General features: G+C 40.7%; 1 protein-coding gene across 4 annotated transcripts in view; it reads left to right on the top strand.

Moving 5' to 3' along the window:
• EFR3B (EFR3 homolog B) overlaps positions 1-22,656 on the top strand; it is a 141,834-nt gene that overhangs the window by 32,339 nt on the left and 86,839 nt on the right. Inside the window, exon 1 of one of the 4 annotated variants that reach the window (XM_026715973.2) lies at positions 2,656-2,852. The exons of 1 other annotated variant lie outside the window; for it this stretch is intronic. In XM_026715973.2, coding sequence (XP_026571758.1) covers positions 2,846-2,852 — 7 coding nt within the window. In that variant the 5' untranslated portion in view covers positions 2,656-2,845. Of the gene's footprint in view, positions 1-2,655; positions 2,853-6,713; positions 6,791-22,656 lie in introns of those variants that run through there. 2 more of the 4 variants (XM_087929421.1, XM_087929413.1) reach the window with 2 other exon arrangements.

Here is a 22,656-nt window from a genome sequence, read left to right as displayed (position 1 = left end):
TATCACTTTAGTGACAACAAAGAAGACACTATTCAAAACTGCAGAGGAGAAGACAGTGATAAACTATTCCTATCTTTTACTAGGAAAAACATGTAGACAGCCAAAAAAAAGTGATTATCAATTCAATGCTGGACATGCCCCCTCGGGTGGGATAAGGAAGAACTGAGGATTTTTTTGAATACTAATGGTGCTTAGGATGCTTCTAGATTAAATCTGTCTGGTCTTATAGTTGCTGACAATACCACAAGGAAAATCTGAAGCTGCAAAAACAGAATTATAGTGAAAACATGTAAAAAGCATCAACATGGGAAAGCTCAACATTAAATACTGTAAATTGACTACACATTGACATCCTGGGTACCAGCAAATTGAAAAGCCTCGGAACTGGAAACTTTCAATAAGAAAATCTTAATGTTTACTATTTTAGTCTCGGTCTCAGTTTTTCTCTTCCTCCCTCCCTCTTCCTCTCCCTTTCCTCCTCTTCTCTCTCTCTCTCACACACACACAAATTCCCAATAAAAATGGCATTGTTACCATAGTCAGGAAGAATATAGCAAAGGCAGGTACTTTAGGTGCAATGAGCAACAAATATCAATTAAGGTTCTTGCGGCCACATCTTTAATATGACAAGAATTCAGGTTTATACCCCAGCCACTGATATTGACATGCGTTATGATCAAGTTCAACCTGAAACTTGAAAAATATGCAACCAAGATATGTTGCTTGTGTTTGGACTGGAAGCTTAAAGTTGGTAATAGCAAGGAGGAAAAACATTGATTTCTAGGGTACAGAAATGAAGCAGGAGGACAACTTACCAATTTCTGCCAATCCAATGATTTCTTCATTCCCAGTGCATTCTTAAAACAACCAAAACAATGCCTATATACATGGACACCACCAAAAAAGAGCACATAAAAATAAAATGGACTATATTATTAGTACTTAGAGATGAAAGAGCCCAGTCATAACAAATGTGGCCAGGGGCTAATTGTAGAACAACCAAAGTGGAAGAACAAAGCCAATATGATATTGAGCATATAACCATCAATTTCAAGAACATAAGGAACTGCTTTGAATCTCACTAATAGGGAACCCAAGCCGCAGAGTGAAATCAAATAAGTTGTAAAGAACAAATGTGAAAAGAGATTGCCCAATATGAATAGAGCAAAATAAATTATATGTTAGAACAGTTTGGAAAATGTCCAAAAAACAAGTGAAAGCAAAGCCAAGAAAGACAGATATCTCAGAAAAGACATTAAGAATTTTTCAGAGTTCTCTTAGAAGAGACAAGAAGCAGTTAATATGTTAACATCTGTAAAGGTAGTGGAGATGGAAAAACCCTCAGAAAAGCAATAAAAGCTTTTTGAAAGATCTCCAGAACCTCAAATTAGCATGCTAAAAGAAATCAATGGACCAACAGTAAGTGATTCAAAGAAGATTTAAAAATATACAAAAATTCTGTGTAATAGGGAGGTCAACATTCAAGATAACTTAGAAGATATGCTGTGCTTATAAGAACCTCTGGTACTGGAAGTTAAATTCTGCACTTTGTGTTGGATAAAACTTAGGAAAATACTAATGGATAGCCAAGGAGACAAACAAATAGATAATAGAACAAATCAATCATGGCATAAGCCACAAGTTGTAGTATGCATTTGGGACATATTATGCAAAGATTCAGAAACTCTGAACTCATCATAATGCTTAGGAAAATGGAAGGAAAGAGAAGAAGCAGACAAGCAGCAAGGTGGATGAATTCCATTATAATGGCAATGAGTATCGCATGCTTTGAAGCAAGTTGAGGACAGAGCTTAATGGGGGGGAAAGACATCCATTGTTTCTCAATTTTTAAGATATGTGGACTTTAACTCCCAGAAATCCCCCACCAGCATGCTGACTGGAGAATTCTGGAACTTGCAGTCCATGTGTCTTAGAATTGCTGAGGTGGAAAATGTTAGCATTAGTTAACAAAACTAACTAACTAACTAATCATTTTTCTTAAAAAGAAAAAACAATCAAAGCAAGAGAAGGAGCAACTCGGAACACCATCCCTTGGGGATTCAATTGAAATCCCTTTGCTTGTAGCCCTTCTTGGCTTCTAACCTCAAAAACCCAACTCTTCCCATCCAGGAACCAACCAAACCTTTATGGACTACAAATTCCATCACCCCTTACCATGGTACAGAAGGCTCTCCCTAACCACAACACCACAGCAAAACATCCCGTGCGTTGTCTATGGAGATTCTCAGTCATCTAGGACATGGTTGTCCCAAAGGTGTTTTTTTTTTTTCAAGAGGCACCTGGACTTGCCTGTTTTTCTTTGAAGACGTTTCGCTTCTCATCCAAGAAGCTTCTTCACTGAGAGCTACAGAAGCTTCTGGGATGAGAAGCGAAACGTCTTCAAAGAAAAACCAGCAAGTCCAGGTGCCTCTTTGGGGTTAAAAAAAAATAAAAATAAAGCACCTTTGGGATCCCGCTGGAAGAAGTCTAAGCGTGTCAGCCCGCCTCCCTCCCCCCCGAAAAAATCCCCGAGGTCCTCGGGGGCGTGTCTAGCTAGAGGGGGGGGGGGAAAGACCGCCTCCTGCTTGGTCACCACCCTACCCTGCTCATGCGCAAAGCGAGCCTTAGCAGCAGCCTGCGAAGGGGCCGCTATTGTGCCGCCGCCACCGCCGCCGCCTGCGCGTGCTTTGTCGCTTCATTCATGCCCCCTGGTGGTTCCGCCCACTGCTGGCTGAGCCGCGAAGGCTGAATGAACGGCAGAGGCGCCGCAGAGGCAGAGGAAGCGCGCGTCGCGGAGCTTGAGTTTGGAGAGCTGGCCGGCGGCCGGAGGAGGGTCGGCTGAGCCATGTACGGTAAGGGAGGACGGGGCGTCCGTTTCCTTTCACTTCCCCCCCACCCCCCCACCCCGGTACTGGTTGCTTGGATTTCCCTGGCTGGGTCCGGTGGAAGGTTTCTTCCCCTCTCCCCCACCCACCCACCCACTTTTTATAACCTCTTGCTATTTGAGCCGCGCGGATCCGTTTCGTTCTCCCCACCCTCCCCTCCTCATTTCCTTCCCCGGTCGGAGGCAACCAGGCACTCCCTTTCTGCACGGTATTTTCGAGAGCCGCTTGCTCCGGAGACATCCTCGTGCCTGGAGATTTATTTCCCTTCCCCGTCCGATACTTTCCTTGACCAGCAATCCAGAGAGCCTGCGAGACCGGGTTCACCCACCCACCCACCTTTCCCAGGCGCTCCCTGCCTCCTTTTGAAAGGGGAGCGTGGTTAGAATAGAACAGAACAGAACAGAATAGAATCAGTAAAAGAGTAGAACAGAATAGAATAGAAATAGAAAAAGAATAGAATAGAACAGAGCAGAACACTTTATTGGCCAAGTGTGATTGGACACACAAGGAATTTGTCTTGGTGTAAATACTCTCAGTATACATAAAGAAAAGGTACATTCGTTAAGAAACAAGAATCATAACGTACAACACTTAATGATAGCCATAGGGTACAATCAAGTTAGGAGTTGTGGGTAACCGGTGGACTTCTGGTTGGGGTTTTACGGGCACTGACTTTCTTCTCATCCTGGAACTGTCTCAAGTGATGTTTCAGGGAGCCAAGTTCATATTATTCTAAATTGCAGCCGGCTGCTTTCGAAAAGCGTCCCTTTTTATTTCTGAGAGCCGGTCAGACAAATAAGGGTACTTCTTTCTTATTCCAGCAAGGGCCAGAGTTGGAGGCTGAAAACTGCTTGGGAGGTGGAAAAAAATAGCCTTTGCCTCTCCCCTTCTATTTTTTTTTTTTTAAAGTAAATATTGGGCTAAATAAAAGATACGGGTATAGCCAGCTTCTTAATTGAGATGTCATGTGTTGGACATTGCTGCCTGGGAACATGTCCTTTATGACAGGGGTCTCCAACCTTGTCAACTTTAAGCCTGGAGGACTTCAACTCCCAGAATTCCCCAGCCAGCTGATCTCCCCACCTTGGCAAAGTTTCTCTGTCAGGAAAGATTTTTTGTTTGTTTGGCTAGCCTGTAGGAGAATTCCCTCTTTGAGCTACAGCCATAAATCTGAACACAGCTTAGCCACTTCCGGAGAAAGGAATCCTTCATGAACCCCTTTGGAGCAACATTAGAAACCCTTTCTCCAAGTTGCTTCCTTCAAATGAAAGAAATGCTGTCTGTTGTTTCTATTTCTCCTGCACGCACCTAAATCAGAGCTCTCTTGACGCTTTGAGCCCAAACAGAATAGATGACAAACACACAGAGCTGCCCAGAGAGATGCAAAGTAGAATCAAAGACTCTATAGCCTCTTTTTGTGGTCTTAAGACATCCTGTTAACTTGCTTCCTTGATAGCAAATCAAACAGCTTGCAGTTGATATGGAATGACTATGGTAGATCTGCTGCAGAGGCAGTGTTTACCTTACTCTCTTTTTTCCCTGCCTGTCCCTTGTTCAAGCCATGTGTTATCTAATTCTCCTGGATTGCTGTAGTGCACTGGCTGCAGTTTTACTGGGCAATTGTAGTCTGCATCTGCAGCTGGCACCATGTTGGTGCAAGGAGGAGAAAGTAAGCTCAGTAGAAAGTTTTGAGTACAGGAAAAGCTTGATAACTGCATTTTAGAATATCCAAGTTACAGGTGCATGCATATATAGAACACACTGTGAGCAAATGAAGTGTGGTGTACCAACCACTCTCTCCCTCCCTTGTGGTCATACACTCCCTGCATCCTCAATATGCAAGAACTACTAGCAGGCTCCAAGAATCAGTATAGATGGAGCAGCTCTCCAGCGATGCATACTATATTGCCGCTGTTAGTTGGTGCAACATGAGGACTGGGGTGAGTAGTGGAAGGGATTCATTAAACATAGCAGAGTCTCCATCACCTCAGGCACCAGGCTGCTTGGCATGACAAGAAGTAGTCTAATAGAGCCCACTTTGAAGGATCAGGATTCTGTTTGAGAAGTGAAGTGTGTACTTTACGCATCTTCAAAGCTTAAACTTAGCTATTTTGTCCCTTAACAATTCCCTTGAACCCACTCAGTGGGAGGGGATTTGCAGCTTTGCCCATTCCAGTCCTGATTCTGAAGCCAGAAGTCAACACCTGATTGTGTGTCCATTGTGAACACATACCTAACTGGGTTCTGCTGAATGAAACTCTTTAAATGTTTCCTCCTTGCAAACACTATTAACCCAGCAGAGTTGTTCTGTGGCCACTTTCAGTATTGCTCTAAAGCAGGGGTCTCCAACCTTGGCCACTTTAAGCCTGGAGGACTTCAACTCCCAGAATTCCTGAGCTAACATGATTGGAGGAAGAATTATGGGAGTTGAAGTCCACAAGTCTTAAACTTGCCAAGTTTGAAGACCCCTGCTCTAAAGTTTGTTTGTGGATTCTAGAAAGAAAGCCATGTTAGTATATTGCAGCAAAAATAAGACTCCTGTACATTTTAAAATTTAAGCAGTTTATTTTCATGTAAATGTTATAGAATATAGATCATTAGCCACTTTGTTTATCTAATACAGTATATCGTACCATCCATGAAATCTTATGTGATAATAAATTGGCTAGTTTTCAAGATCTGCATGATTATATTGCTGTTTTTCCACAGTAATTCCAATTCAGATTCAATTACTGTAGTTGGTTTGTTTGTTTATAACTATAATTTATATAGTTTGGATTTTGTGATATTTACTGGCTCTTCTTCAGTGTCATGAACCAGCAGCTTTAGATAGCTATAGAAGAGAATAAAAATTCCCTGTCATTGCACAAGAAAAGCTGGCTATTATTTTTCCACATACTGCAGTAGACATTTCTGCATGATAAAAATATAAGCTGGCAAATCTTACAAAAATATGAAAGGTTATTTTTAAATATAACCTAATCTGATTTACAAACCAATTTTATAAGGCAGTGCCCTCCAACTTTTCTGGCACCAGGGAAGAAAATTGGTCTTCTATGGACCCAGGGGGAGGGAGGATGGTTTTATGTACAACCTTGATCCCACGCATGTTCAGATGAAGCTTCCCTTGCTTACCCGCCGTTTGCATGGCTCAGTTCCTAAAAGACTGTGGACTGATACCAATCCACGGCCCAGGGGTTGGGGACCCCTATTATGAGACAGAAATTCAGTTAAGGCAATATGCTAAGATTAACATTTCAGCTTCAGTTTAGTTTCATTGACAGAAAGACTCGTGTAGAAGAAAATAATCTGTGAAATCTATATCAGGATTCTCCAAAATCTGGTTTACCTTACAGGTGAGCACTGCACAGATTCTGCTTCCTCTAGAAAAGCTAGAATCATTGGGCACAAATTTATTAAATGTTCTTTGCTCTTCAAATTCCTACACAGCTCTTAGCTGTTTAGTGAAAGGCACCAATAAACAAAATATGTATGTGCTTTGTCGGTGACTTGGTTTCTTCTTTCTTTTTGGCTCTTTTCTGGCAGTATTCTAAATTTGCATGCATTTTATCCCTTTTTAACCCTATTGGCAAGGGTCCCAAGAGACAAATCCTTATACTTATAGGGCTGTTCATGTCCAACAGATCACTACATCCCTTCCTCTTCCATTAATGTTGATCCTCAGTGTTGAACATGCCAGATTTAAGAATGTGACAAGAGATTATTAAATTTGTGTCCATCTGTTTTTTTGCATCAGCGAGGGTAAAAGGACATTTGTGTCATTTCCTGTTCTGGATGAGGTACTGTTCTTGCAGGGTTCCTGCCTGAACCAGGAACCCCCAAAAGAAGAATTGGTAGAGGAACATTGTGATCAAAAAGCATCTGGCTCCAAATTTTCAGAAGTGGTGAGCTGGTATCTGGTATCGCAAGCTTTTCTTTGGGGGGGTGAGTGGGTATAATCAGTTTGCATTGTGTCCATTGTCTTGGGCTTTCCTTAGCAAGATGGAAATTTGGTCTGTTTCTGGTGATTCTTGCAGGAGCACTGAACTGACTGGTAGTCCTTGCTCTTGTTTTCTTACTCTTTAGAGATAGATATTTAAAATATGCAGTATGGATTGTGCTTCTTGCAGTAGGCAGTATCACTTATTTGCTACACAGGAGTTGTAAACAGCTAATCTGTGTGTGGCCAGGCGAGTTCTGTGGCCATGATCAGGCAGTAAAGTGGGAATTCTGATGTATTTCTAATTCTTAATGATCCTTTGCTGGTGATTCTCCTGAGGAGGTGAAGAAATGGCTGAGGGGAAACCATACAGGCAAAGACATGCCCCGATGCTCACTGTGCCGTGTTTGATAATGGAAGTTTTCATGTATGATTATCATGAAAACACATGATGCTAATTAATTTTTAGGGAGACAGCTGCCTTTCCGGAGGAAGGGTTGTATACAAACCATGGAGAATCTATTTGAAAAGAGAAAGCCTTAGTATCCAAGAAAATAAAAAGTGTTAATTGGCATGCCTAGCTGTGGGTTTGTCAAATTTCAAAAAGTTAAATTTCCTGTGTGCTTACACAGACGAAAAAAAGCTTTTTGTATCTTTTTACCAACAGGGTATCCAGCAGATGCTGATAAAGCATCAAAATAGACATTTGCAGAAGTTGCAAGGAATAAATGCCTTTTTACTTGTTTTTGATCAATCTGGGTATTTATAGCATTTATGCTTTTTTTCCCCAGGAGTTCAAGGGGTGTGTGTCTCAGATTGTCCCCTTCAAACAAGTAGATTGGAGTAAGCAATAGTGACTGGCTATGAGATTTATGATCAAGTCAAAAATTGAACCTGGGTTTTTTTGAGCCCTGTTCTATACCTTAATGATGCTACCCTTGTTCTGTATCTTTACTTGCATGTTTTTCAGTGTTGCCTTTAGCAGAGACCCTACCCTGCCTGGTCCGTTTGCCTTGAGGTAACTGAGCTGTTCAGTAAGAAATGTCCAGTTTTTGATGGATTGCTACTCATCTTGTAGAATTTTTCTCTGCTGCATGAAGACCTTTTAACTTCCTTGTTGATATGTTTTTAATTTACTAAGCATCATATTGTTTACCCAGCTCAATTTATTAACTGCTAACTTGATTCCTGGCTATGCTAACTGTTTAAAATAAAATTGGAAACTCTTATAAGAGCTGCATTCTTTGCAAAACATTTTGCCCTGAACACATGCACCATTCCCTGATCAGACTTGCTATGCCATTATATTATCTGGCAAAGTGCCCTTTATTAGTCCTCCTTTGAACAAATATGATAAAGGTCACATTAAAGAGTAAACTGCATGGTGATTTTCTTCTTATGCAAAAATCCTTGTTCATCATTTATGATTTCTTACTGAGGAACCCACAGGGTCCTAGAAGATAGCTTGAAAATATAGCTACTGAGCTGAGTGTCATTCTATCTATTAATTAAACGCAAGTTTGCACAGCTGAAAGCTGGCCAGCGTTCAATTATAGATGACTTGGCAGAAGTATTTGTCCAAGGAAAACAGCCCTGATGGAACATCTCAGGTAGTGCTGCATCATAAAATGCAGATGATTAGGAGTGCAGTTGGGAGCATGTTTTCTCTTTTAGATGGAAGGAGTAAGTGCTAGTTTTATCAGGTAGAGACCTACGTAGAGGAGGTGGACAGTAAATTAAAGTTTTCTGCAATTTGACCCAAGCTATATAGAGCAGGAGCTCTCTGAGCATATAAAAAGGAGAATTTAGCAACTTCTATTTTGATGAAAGCAATGTCTTGTCATAAGTCATTATGTTTAATGAGGCTAACTAGATTTGGATCAGAAGCACCTACCTCTATATTTTATTGTTATTGTTGTTAGTTGCAAAGTCATGTCCAACCCATCGCGACCCCATGGACAACGTTCCTCCAGGCCTTCCTGTCCTCTACCATTCTTGGGAGCCCATTTAAGCTCACTATTTTTTATTAGCCATTCTTAGGCCATTAATTTAAGGGGCATATTTATTCATTTTTTTCACCATTTTCCTGTTTTGTTTTAATCCCTTAACAATGGCATGAATCAAGAATGATTACCATGCAGGCACCTTTCTCGCAGCTATAAGAACACATATTTGTTAACTCTTGTTAAGATGGATATGAGAATGGAGGAACATTTTCTTAAGTGGTGGTGCATGCTTGCCAACTTACTTGCTAACTTACTTGCTGCACTTGAAAGAAAAATGGAGACTAGTTATCTATAAAAGATGAGAAAAAGACAGTTTAAATAATGGTTTAAAGTCCAAGTACACAGTCATGGATACATAAAAGAGAAATATTCCTAGGCCTGAATCTATATGATTGCCCTAAAATGGAAATGGGTTTTACGCAGACAAGAAACTTTGTCGTTTATCAAAGAATGTGGTTATAAGGAGGTAAGCAGCTTTTATCTATCTATCTACAGGCAAAATATGTCCTTTGCATATAGAAAGCTGTACTGTTTCTCATCAACCTCAAGTAAAATAGAAGAAGATGGTTGCTTCAGAGAGGGATATTCAAAAATACGAAAATACTCTGAATATGGACAGTATTTTAGTCATTGATTATCATGAATGGAATTGACAGATTCTAGGATATTGCCTTTTATTGCAAAGCTATCATCCAACCTTGTGGGTAAAATGCTTGAGTTGGCAGCATTTTGGAGGCATTTTTCTCTCTTAAGGCTGATTGACTTCCCACATAAAGGACACGGATAAAACAGATGTGCTTTATTCAGTCCTGAATAATCTGTTCATCTCCAGGACCATTCACTGGTTCATAAAAACCTAGTTGCAGGTTTTTATTTTTTATGTTTTTCTCTAAAAGAGGTGCAGAATTTTACCTCAAACTTCCCACAACACTGGTACACGGAACCATGCAATTCTATAACTTGTTCCAGGAATTCTCAAGGATTGGTTCGTCCTATCATGTCTTTTGATCAACTAATTGCATCTATAGTATACAAACTGATGGTGATCTGGGCAGACTGGAGATCATGTCTGACGTATTTGGGGGCCAGGGAGCTTATTCTTAGTGCCTCTTAACATGCAGGAGAAATCCAACAAGCAAGAGAACAATAAAGAGAGCATGAGTAATAGAGAATAGTTCTGCCAATGTTTATCTGCTTTCCATCATTCACTGCCTCCCCCTCTTTGCAACCTGGAATTATTTGAAGGACAGCTTGTCTCATTATCTAGTAACATGCAGGTGGGTTGTTGAATGATTTTCCGGAGTCAGGAGGAGGAGGAGGCTGAAGCTACTAGAATTTCTGAGCTTTCATGAGCCCAGAAATTAGCTACTGTACTGTATTAGGTACTTAGAAATTAACTACTGGGTGGGAGTGAAGAGGGAAAGTTAAGTTAGGAAGGCTGTTTCAGTAGTTGCCGTGGGAGAGATAGGAGCATGGCCTACCCAATTTTAATATCAAAGTTTCTGAAGTGCAGCTTTTATTTATTTGCTTGCTTCCTTTTCTTAGAGTTTCCACATCTTTTGCAGCCAATGAGAGTTCAAGAAGGGTAGCTGCTGTTTTAAATCTGTCACAGAACTGCATCTGTGGTTCCTGTGGCTTTTTGACGAGTGCTGGCTTTATAGAAGCATCCACTGTCGTGAAAAGAGGTTGCAGGGATTTTTTTTAATAGTCTGCCTGACCAAATGGGCCAAGAAAGTTGATGCATTCTAACACTTCTAATAGTACAGGGATGCTTGAGTGGCAAAAGAATGCAGGACTGATTTAAAAAAGAAATGTGAGGAGAGAAGAATGGGAATACATAACACTCAGCACTTATCTTTTCAAGTCATGTGTCAGCCAGATATTGGGAATTTGTGAAAGTGTAATCTAAATGTTGTCTGCATCATTTGACTTTGGTTGGTATTTGGTGTATTTGTTTAGAAGTGAACTCATCATATAGGTGTGCATGCATGCATGTTCTTTCTTGGCTTTTTTGAAACAAGTATTGTGCTGTTTATGGTTTGTTTGGATTAACACGTGCCAACCAAATTGTTTTGGTTTGTAACCAACACAAGCATTTTATATAAATGCAGCCGATTGTGGCTTATTCAGGAAAACATAATGGAGCACACAGTCCTTTACGTTTTAAGGTGGGCTAGAATCTCGATCAATGGCAGGAAATCCTTTGGGAAGAACTCAAGGGAAGTAAGTTGGGAAAGATATAACATAAGGGGCCCACCTTAGATTGGATTTTGTTGTTCTGTATTTTGAAAAGGGTATGTTGGTGGTGCTTGGGTTAAAACTTCTTTTAGGGCGTATAGTAGCACTATTTTCATCCTCAAATATGCTGGAAATAATGTAGTTTTCTGCTAATCACAGAGCTTAGGAAAGGAAACAGAAAAGATGCTTGAGAGTTGTCTATCTCCTTGAGTTCATAGGTTATTTAGTTATGTTGTTTTATAATAGGATCCCCTCTAATATTTTATAGCATCTTCTAGCACCATCCACCCATGAATCTTATTCTCATTAGTGTTATTTTAAGGGAAAGTTGTAAGCAAGAGTCTCATAGCTTTGGACTAGATTTTTCCTTTGCGTCCCTGGGATCTTTACATAGAATCAAATAATGCAATTAGATGGTAAAGGGAGGAACAAATTCGACATTAAAATAAAGAAATTATTTTTATTTTCTTCCATAACCCTTTACAGAAATGGTACATGAGTAGCGAGGTTTCTTTGCTGCTTTGGTGGTGTCAAAGCATGTCAGTTTGGTCATGACCATATATTGAAAAAATGCTGCTGATCAAAGAAGATTATTTTAGATGAGCAAAGAGTATATGACCTAATAATAAACCAGATGGGCAGAGTCCTAACCTCCTCGTGTCCTTGTAGCAAACATAGTGTAGTGTACAATAAAGTTCTCAAATCTATCCTACATTTTGCTGCTTTCATTCCACAGGTTGGTTGGTACCAAAAGCTAGTAGAATTTAGTGACATGGGAACAACCTACTTTATACTGCTAGAGTTCACATATCATTATGTGCGAACCCAGAATAATGGGAAAATCTAGTCTTTATGCTAACAGCCATAGTTAAGAGTTAGTTTATAGTAGTAAAGGCCATCTGCTTTGGGATTCACTGAACATTCTTTGGATCATACAGTAACATGAACGCAGCACTTATGTGCAGTTGATTAAAATAGCCAAGCCTATTTTCAAGATTATAGTTGTGTGATAAAAAAACAGACACAGTTATAACAATAATAAGCCACAAACAAGGACAGCACTGCACTTATGCTCCCATATGAGCTGAAATATTTCTTCCTGTACAAATTTGAAACATTCACAGTCTTACTTAGCATTAGTTACACTGATAATTATCAGTTCCCAGTACATTTCAGCTGTATATCTGTAACTTTCATATCAAGATCATGTTTTTTCCAAGTCACAACGCCCTTAATTTCTGCTGTTGTCATTGAGACTATGCTCTGTTCCTAATAAATATATGTTCCATATTAACTTCTAAGCTCTAGATTAAAATGTTTTCTGCATTTCTTTAATAATTACTCTTTTCTCTTTTTTCATAAATTAAAGTTTGTTTCTATAATTAGTGATATTAAAATGTCCTGAATATTCTGGAAAAGTAAAGAGGTTATTATTGGGGGTAGGGGGAGATTCGCCTTATAAAAAAATAATGAATTTTGGATTCCAGAACCATTTTTAAAAATATGTATACAGCATTGAATGTCTGTTTTCTAGTATGTGAAAGAGCAAAGAAAAATAAACTTAGGTATTTTCCAATTTCATAAAGCCTTAGGGAATAGGTTGGCTACAAAATTTTCTGGGACACTGAATTCGGAAGCAGATTGAAACATACAATCTAATAGAAGGTTTTCATAGTATGGATCAAATAACTCTATTGGGAAAAATTATGGAATAGAAATCTGGTCAGGATTGTTAAGTCATAATCAAACTTTGGGCTGGCAAAGGGGGATTGTTACCCTCTATTCCCACAAGTTTTCAAATTGTACCGCAGCCATGAAGTCTAGAACAGTGGTTGCCAACCGGTGGACCACGGCCCACTGGTGGGCCATGAGAAAATTTTGGTGGGCCGCAGAGAAATCTCACCCCCAGAGCACCCCCCCAAAGTAATTAATCCAGGCTGCGCAGAAACACAAGGCTGCACTGCCCACATGGCCCACGGGAACCCTCCCGCCCACTCATTCCTTACCCAGTAAACTTGCCTGCTAAATTTCTTTTTCCGACGATCATCTGTTCTGCTGTGCCGGGAGATTTAGATAGCTAGGAAGCAGGAAATGGTTGGATTTCTTGCTTTCTAGCTAGTCTTTAGATCTTCGGCTCAGTACAGCCAAACCTGCCTTGGGACTGAAGGTTTGCTTGCAAGCAAATTCATTGTAGACTCACAGCAAGCAAATTTGAGAGACTGAGTTGGCCGATGGCAGATAGATAGATCACTGAATCATTCTGTGAGCAACTCAGTCTGCCTGCTTTGCCTGATTTTGGGTAAAAGTTGCTCTTTTTTATAAAAAATACAATATTTACATAAATGGTGTGTCGCGCATTAATTTTGTGAGTTTGCTTGCAAGCAAATTTTATATGACAGACTGAGCTAGCCAATGGCAGATAGATAGATCTGAATGAATCTGTTATTCTGTGAGCAACTCAATCTGTCTGCCTGCTTTGCCTGATTTTGGGTAAATGTTGCTCTTTTTTTATAAAAAAATCAATATTTATATAAATATTTACAATATTTACATACAAGCCATGCCCAGCCAGTCACATGACCACTAAGCCACACCCAAAAATTAGGTCACACCCACAGAACCAGTTAGTGGTCCCTGGGATCTAAAATTATGAGTTTGGTGGTCTCTGAGGTCCAAAAGTTTGGCGACCCCTGGTCTAGAAGGCTGAGTATCAAACTTTCTCCACCATAACTTGCCTTTTTCCAGAGCTCTGTTCTAAAGGTGGCTTGATATGAATGTGTTTACCTAGTGGTGGATTTCAGGAACATTAGGAATATTGCTGGTATTACTAGCAATTCTGTACAGAAATCTATTATTATTTCCCATTGGATTGAATTGTCTTTTCTAAAAACAATGACCTTATTTCATTATTTATGACCATAAATTGTAATAGAGCAGTGTAGCAATTCTTGATTAACCATTGATCAAGGTATTAACACAATTCCTAGCATATTTAATTTAGTTCATTTTGAGATATAGATATATAGATATAATTCCTTGCCTGTTTATTTCTCTCTCTCTCTCTTTCCTGTCTCCCCTTATTTTTTGCCTGCCTTTAACCCATTTTTCCATTAAATTTTTATATTTGCTGATGTTTAATAAATAAACATTTAGTTCCATTTTGCTAGCTTAACTGAGTAACATGTGTACTTGCTGAGATTTGAACATAAGGATTGACTATGCTGAATGCAAATTTAAAATGGAAATTACCTATGGTAATTTTCCAGCAGTCTCAAGCCAAGAAAAATAATGATAGGAATACTGGAAAATAAATTGCATTTTCTTTAATAGAATGTGTAAAATGCAGGTTATACTAATTTATTTTCCCCCTTATGCCTGAAATAAAAAGGATAGAAAATTGACTGTGTTGTCTAGTGAACGATATCTGGCAATACCTACTTTTCCACTTGCTTTGCAACTTAAATGGCAATAGGCCAGTAGAGAAGGATAGTCCCATGATCACAAATAAAATGGATGAGGGGTCACATGTTGTTAGGAGTTTCAGATCCAATAACATTTTAGGGTTATAAAATTCAATGCCAGCACTTTGAATTTTCCAAAGAAACAAACTCCTTTCTGATATGCCAAAATGGATGATTAATTTATGACTTTCCAGAAGATTGGCAGACTAAATTATGGCTCCCAATCCATGGAAGGCAACTTTTGCAAGCTTGCCTGGCTATGTGATGATCTCAGGGGGAAAGAGGGATTACTAATCTCTCTCTGTCATAGAAGCCTTAGGAAATAGAAGGAAACACCTGAATCACTGAAAATGTTTCCTACATATGTTGTCTTGAAAACTGTTTAAAAGAAAATGTACACTAAGATCAGTGGTTCCCAAAGTGGGTGGTACCGCCCCCTGGGGGCGGTGGGATGTCTTAGGGGGGTGCTAAGAGGCAAGGGGGCTGACAGGGGGGCGCTAAGAGGTGGCAGGGGAGCGTTTGAGGCGCCGGCCCTGCGAGTTCACTCATTGACTGTAGCACCGCTCCAGAGCCAGCGCCTCCAATGTGGAAGCGGTGGCACGTTACGTGCTGCCACGGCCGCTTTCGATGCACCTCTCCCCTGCCACCCGTTAGTGCCCCTCTGCTGGCCCCCTTGGGGGCACTAAGAGGCGGCAGGGGGGCATTCAAGGAGCCGGTCCTGCAGGTTCACCCATTGACTGTAGCACCGCTCCAGAGCCGGCGCCTCCAATGCGGAAGCGGTGGCACGTTATCCGCCGCTATGGCAGCGTCCAATGCACTGTTCTCCTGCCACCTCTTAGTGTCCCCAAGGGGGTCAACAGAGGGGCACTAAGAGGCGGCAGGGGGGCATTCAAGGTGCCAGCCGGCCCTGCAGGTTCACCCATTGAGGCGCCGGCTCCAGAGCGGTGCTACAGTCAATGGGTAAGCCTGCAGGACTTGCGCCTCGAACGCCCCCCCTGCCACCTCTTAGCATCCCCAAGGGGGCCAGCAGAAGAGTGCTAAGAGGCGGCAGGGGGGCAGTGCGTCGAACGCAGCCGTGGCGGCATGTAATGTGCCACCACTTCTGCATTGGAGGCGCTGGCTCCGGAGCAGTGCTAGTCAATGGGTGAAACTGTAGGACTCGAACACCCCCCTGCCGCCTCCTAGCTTACCTCTGCCGGCCCTCTTGGGGACGCTAAGTGGCGGCAGGGGGGCATTCGAGGCGCCGGCCCTGCAATTTCACCTTTTGACTGTAGTAATGCTCCAGAACCGGTGCCTCGAATGCGGCAGCACGTTGGGAAAAGCCACTGCCACCGCTTTCCCAAAGTGCCGCCACTGTCACATTCTGTCTGTCCATCCATCCATCCATCCATCCATCCATCCATCCAAAAGGTCTGTCTGTTTGCCTGCCTGCCTGCCTTCCTACCTGCCTGCCTGCCTGCCTGCCTGCCTGTCTGTCTGTCTATCTGTCTCTCGCTCTCTCTATCCATCCATCCTTCCATCCATCCATCCATGTTCAAAGTGCCGGCCCCGCAGGCACATCGGGAAAGTAGAGCAAAGCCAGTTTGAGAGGGAGGGAGGGAGAGAGAGAGAGAGAGGGAGAGAGAGAGAGAGAGAGAGACCTGATGCATCAGATTGAATGAGGCCTAGTTTAGACTGAGGCCCTTTTCCACATTGAAACATCTTTGCCAGCACATTGAAACCTCTTTGGCTTCTATTAAAGATTCTGTGGATGAAACATGGTCAAGACTATCAGGAAGCTCTCACATTTTGTTGAGGCTTTAAACAGGATTCATTGGACCAGATCTCCACCCTAAAAATTACTTTTCCCCAATGTATTACAGTGCCAATTCTGAAGAAGGCAAAACCAAAATGTATTGGTAAATTACAAGGAGGACACACACACACACACACACACACACACACACACACACACACACACACACACACTGCCTTCTAACCCTGCTGGAGCAGGTGATTGGACTAGAATAGATATCTCATTATCTTTCTCCTCTCTCCCTCCTTTATTTCTTTTTCTTTCTGTCCCCTCCTTCCATCCCCCTCTCTTTCTTTGTCCCTTTTTCTTTCTTTCCCTTTTTATTTTCTCTCTCTCTTTCCCTCTATCAGGCTCATCCCTTTGGATCGGGGTCACCAAACTTTTGGACCTCAGGGACTACCAAACTCATAATTTTAAATCCCTGAGACCACTAATATGAATTTTGGCTGCCGGTGGCTTTCTGGTGGGAGAGAGAGAGAGAGAGAGAGAGAGAGAGATCTGATCCAATCTCTCTCTCTCTCCCTCTCTCTCTCACACACACAGGCAGGGGTGGGATTTAGACCCCTGATCTAAAGCTGTCAAAACCCCAAAAACTGGTCAAGTAGCCCTGGGGACACCAGTCATAAATTAGAACACTTGCTAAACAACTGGTCTATTAAGTGAGGACCACTTGTATTTGGTTTACCAGTCACCTGGCCACGCCCACCCAGTCACATGGCCAGCAAGCCACGCCCACCCAGTCATGTGACCAGCAAACCACACCCTCGAATTAGGCCACACCCACAGAAATTTGAATCCCACCCCTGGATGGGGGACACCGAGGATGAGTTTGTAGCACCAAGGGGGCAGTGGACCGAAAAAGTTTGGGAACCACTGACTTAGATCTTGAGTCATCAAAACAGGAAGCAGTTCAAGCTCATCTCTGCAGTTATGATTCCCAAAAAGGTAAAGTTTCAAAACAGACTGGACTCTGGATGACTTCATGAAGAAATCAGGTTAGTCATCTTGGCAGCCACATGTAAGTTATATGCCATGGTTTACTTCCAGGATGTTATTTTTTTAAAAAAAATAATAATTCTGGTGTGTTTTGTAGTACTGGGATTTCCTGATGGTTTCCCATCAAAATGCTTTCAGATCAAATCCTGCTTAGTTTTTTTTCAAAACCAACCATAAAGAATCATGGCAACATGTTGAATGCCTGGTCACTTTACTGTCCATCTAGTTTAGTGTTGTTTGCTTTGGTTGGCAGCAGTTCTCTAGGGTCTCATTGAGAGGGGGGTCTTTCTAATTCCTTGCCCTAAGCTTTTTTTTTTTTTAGGAATTGCCAGAATTATTTGTTAGCTTGTTTATCATTTTTGGGGCCACCCATCTCCCTCATAGTCTGACTCTCTGTTCCCTCAATCTGCCTATCTGAGGCACGTGTGTATCTTCATACATACTAAAATACATTGACAATAAGTGGATCAGGTCATTCTCAGATTCTTCCAGTCTAGTAAATAGCATCAGGGTACTTAGATAACCCAAGGGTCTGTTTTTATTTCTCCACACCAATTCTTGTCGGATTGGAGCAAGTGACTGTTATACTCCAAGGATGATAAAAGCTTTCTGCAGGTCGAGTGCTCCTATTGAGCAATAGCAATTGAGAATAAAGATAGAAGGAAACCAAATTCTCCAAAGGCATCAACTTAACAGTTTGCTGCCCATTGTGCTGCATAGCAAGATGGAGCCCTTATGTACTAACAGTAGTGCATTGGGGTCATTTTTTTCAAGGGTTACCAAGAGAACCGTTGTCCCAACAGTTCCATGTCACTTTCAGCTATGTTCCAGTTGGCAGTGGTTTTCTTACAGTCTTGTTCTTGAAGACAGTTGGAAAAAGGGCAAGGGAAAACCAGCTGAATTTGGCTGCTGAAAAATGGGAATTGTTGAGCTTCTCATTTCAAAAAAGAACATTTTGTTCTCCAGTTTTGGTGTCCCAGTTCTCTAGACACAGTTATTGAAATAATTGGTAAAAATGCCATGCTTTCTAACTTGTCAGTTCCGTTTTCTGTTTATCATATATTCTTGACAATTCTTTCTTTTGGCTTGAATCTTCTACAGATTTTTTTTAGAATTCAGTCCTGCCAATGAGCCATTTTTATGGCTTTAAAAGCAGACTGCATACATATTGGGAGACATTGCTTAGCTCACATAAGAAGGTTGGGGGTGGGCGACAAAGACCCATAAATACCAGTACCCCTGTGACCACTCCCTCCATGCCTGTCAGATTCCTTGTTTGGATTCCTATTAATTTTTAAAATCTTTTCATTAGAAAAATAAAAGGCAAGTGGAAAATGACCATTTGCATTTAAAAGAATATCACCAAACCTTATTTAAACTTGATAGGTTTGCCTGAAAAATAAAATTGTTATGTACCTGCAACTTGCTACTGTGTTTGAAAATAAGTCTGACCAGATGTAAAGGACCATGGAGCTGACCTTGGAGAAGGAAGGAGGGAGGTGTTAAGGGGGAACTTACAAAAGAGATTACACAGTGTTGAGAAACAGGAAAAAAATGATTGTATGCACCTTGATTTTGTTTACACAAAGTCATTTATGACTGTTCAATTAATAAATTTTCAAAGTTATGACAGTGCTGAAAAAAATGACTTATTATTAGTCCTTACTTTTATGACTGTTGTAGCATATGGGATCAACATTTGTGTGCTTAGCAATCAGAATACCTTTACAATGGTTCCTAGGGTCATGTAATAGCCATTTACAGCCTTCTCAGGGGGCTTCCAGCAAGCCAAAGATCATAAAATCAGGTGCAACTCACAACCATATCACTTAGCGATGGCCATTCTGATCCCAATTGTGCTAGGTTGTGAACTACCAATTGTATAAGATGAGATGGAGGGAAACTTCACAGGCTTTTAAAATTCTGTAATATTCTGCCTTGCACAATTTACACAGTTTGGTCTAGTGGTTAAAGGATCTGGTTAGAAACCAGGAGACTTGAGAATTCTAGTTCCACTTTAGGCATGAAAGCAGGCTTGGTGACATCTACGGAGATTCTCAGTCATCCAGATCATGGTTGTCCCATAAGTGGTTTTTCAAGCGGCAGTTGGACTTTCTGGTTTGTCTTTGAAGATGTTTCACTTCTCATCCAAGAAGCTTCTTCAGCACTCTCTCTCAGCCAGGGTTCTTCTTGTGGGAAAAAATAGGAGGAGGAAAGGGAAATATGTATGTTCTCTGCCTTAAGTTACTTGTAAAGTAATAAGGGCGAGAGAAAAATGAAATAAATCAGGAGATCTGATTGGCTGTGGCTTTTGTGGTCTCCATTTGGGAAAATGTTTGCCAAAATTCTCAAAACATGAAATTTACTCACAAAGTGAAAAAAATTACTTGGAAAATATGCAACATTTTATTGGACAAATACACACATAGGCTTTGATCAGATTTGGTCCATTTTATTGTAGGTGCTTTTATGCCTCTTCAATTAAATGCAAGAATCAGTTTATAAGTTGACAGAATAATACATAATATCAATATGATATCAATATACACATAATATCAATATGATATCAATATATCAATGCACACACACACACACAAAAATCAGTAAATATTATCAAATTCAAAAAGCTAACTCTAATAACTGCCATTTATAGATAATGGGCTGAGGGAAAGGATTAAATTCTGCTTGCTTATCCAGGGATAATTTTTATTCCCCACAAGCCTGCAGTCAAATGGTTTTTCTCAGGCAAGTTATTACTCCGTCTATCTGTACTGATAACAGCAATATTCTTCATACCTGTCTTTCTGTCTGTTCATTTGAAAAACCTGCCTTTTACTGACACTTCTGCTTTCGTAACAGCTCATGCTATATGGATTATTTTAATTACACAAAATTTTTCTTCATCTGAAAGTATCTTTCAAATTCTTTAAATTAACCTTCTTTGTCATGATGCTATTGCCATATGTTAACAATTAGTTTAAAAAAATCAGACCTTTGTTCAGACGTATGCATCAGTCCAACTTATCTCAGTTTTACTTTTGCTTTACTTTCCACCTTCAATTTTCAGAATAAAGGTTCATTTTTTTCAAATAGAGCTTTCAAAATAACAGGAAGGGAGGGGCGTTTACTGGTTACATATCTCTTTTGCTCTAGATGAGATGCTTCATGCAAGTATGAGTTGTTCCAGCATATATCCCTCTCTCTAATAAGATTATATTCAAAATAACATACATGGAAAAATGACAGCCCCCATCTTTTTTCTGCATAGAAAAATGGATGATGTAAGATGGCCCCATCCTCTAATCCATGGCCAGCTTGTATGGATGGTAGCTAAAGGATTACATTTAATTCCTACACTATATTATGTAACTCTTTAGGTTTCTAAAATGGTTCATATTTTGGCCATCTTCTTAGTGTTTTGTTGCTGTAAAGCAGGGGTGTCAAACTCAAGGGCTGCCGGCCGGATTTGGCCCATGGGGTGCTTAGATCTGGTCCGCAGGGCTGCCCTGGAAACAACAAAGGATTGGCCCGTGGTCCCTCTGCCAGCAAAAATGGGCTCCCGAGCTCCATTTTCACTGGCAGAGAATTACAGGAGGCCGTTGCAGCTGAAAATAGAGTTCAGGAGCCCGTTTTTGCTGGCAGAGCACTCAAGCCAACACAGGCACCCTCGGCACGAGTGATGTTGAACTTGCCAAGCCCACCCCGGCCACGCTCACCCTGGCCCCCCAAGGTCAAACACAACCCTGATGTGGCCCTCAATTAAATTGAATTTGACACCCCTGCTGTAGAGTAAAACTATATTGGTGTGTCTTGGCAGCAGTGGTGGGCTCTTGGAGGTGCCAGCAAAGGTCCTGGGACGTTTCCCTCTTCATTTAACAGGAGCCCAGCTTATTCCAGTATGTGGGACTTTCAGTAGATCCCCTATTTCCAGGAAGTCTCTTATTACAAGAGGAATCCCAAAATGTAGTGTGATCCTATGCTTCTACCTCAGTTCCACAGACTGAGCCACTGGAGTCCAAAGGTGAGCCCATACCTTCATTTTGTAAAGTCTCTGCAGACATTTTCTCCTCCTGCCATGGTTCTTAATATGTTTTGTCAATGGCCGACTGTGCCTTGTCGTTCAATGGAGCTGCAGAGACTCATTTAGAAGTTAAAAATACATTTAATGTGTTTATTATAATAAAGTAATGGCTCATGCAGGCATCAAAGCAGCTAAATAAAGGTTGCAATCCCAAGTGGCAGTGGTTATAGATGAATTACTGTAATTATCCTCTGTTAAATCAACCTTCCCAACTCTGAAACACCTATTTTTCATGTTTTTATGGTATCAGTCTGCTTGCAGCGTCTTGGCAGGTGGCAGTGCCTGGAGGTTGACCTCATTTGAATTCAGAAGCTAAGTAACATAATGTCTGGTTAGAACTTGGATGGGAAATCTCCAGGGAATCCCAAAGCTGCAGGCTACATATGGAAATGGAAAAACTTTTAGAAGAAAATAGTGGAAAATCTAAAACCTCTGTATTGTTACCAAGAAAACTGATTCTATTTAGCTATTTGATATAATGTGTAGATTTCACCTGCTGCTTTGATCAAATGCTCGAGGTGCCACCAATGAGCTCCAGATCTTTAAGACACTGCACTAGGTATCAATGTTTCCCAGTCTGATAATATCTAGATTATGTTTAACATATTTTTTCACTGCAGTATACCAATCTCCTTGTTGAAGGAACCTTGATTGATATACCATAAAAAAAAAAATAAGCAAACCAGCAATCAAGCTCAGTTTAAATAAAACCATTATCAGTAAAAACAACATTCCTGATAAAAAAATTAAAATAAGGTTCCTTTTGAAAATGGTCTGAAAGACAATCCTAGAGTTTTAATGGCCTACAAATATTTAGTTAAGCAGGCAGTTCTTTAGTATTGGCAAGGAGGCAGAAGGTGCAACTCCCCAAATCCTTAACTAACATGTCCTTGAAACCTGAAATCCTTGCCAGATGTGGGCATAGCATTTCTGTACAGTTGATATGCTTCAAGGCTTTGTGCATGTTGTGCTTCATGCCCAAACTTGGATTAATTTACTTGGATTTGCTATATTTTGAAGGAGCAAGAAATATAGACAATGATGCTCTTGGGAGAACATCACCGTCTCTATTTCATTTTCCTTCAAAATCTACAAGAATACATCTAGTATTCTTGTTTCGTAGCTTCTCTGTCTTATTGAAATGTCATTAGACATTTGGATGTCCAATAGATGTATTTATAGCATATCATTTTGGAGATATGGATTTTATTGTATTTGATGTATACTCTAAAACTGTAAATTATTTTACATAAG

The sequence above is a fragment of the Pseudonaja textilis genome, chromosome 1 (genome assembly GCF_049901715.1).
Source record: "Pseudonaja textilis isolate UNSWEBS1 chromosome 1, rPseTex1.2, whole genome shotgun sequence".
Taxonomy (NCBI): domain Eukaryota; kingdom Metazoa; phylum Chordata; class Lepidosauria; order Squamata; family Elapidae; genus Pseudonaja; species Pseudonaja textilis.
Note: the sequence above shows the minus strand (reverse complement) of the source record. Positions and strands in the feature narration are given on the sequence as shown.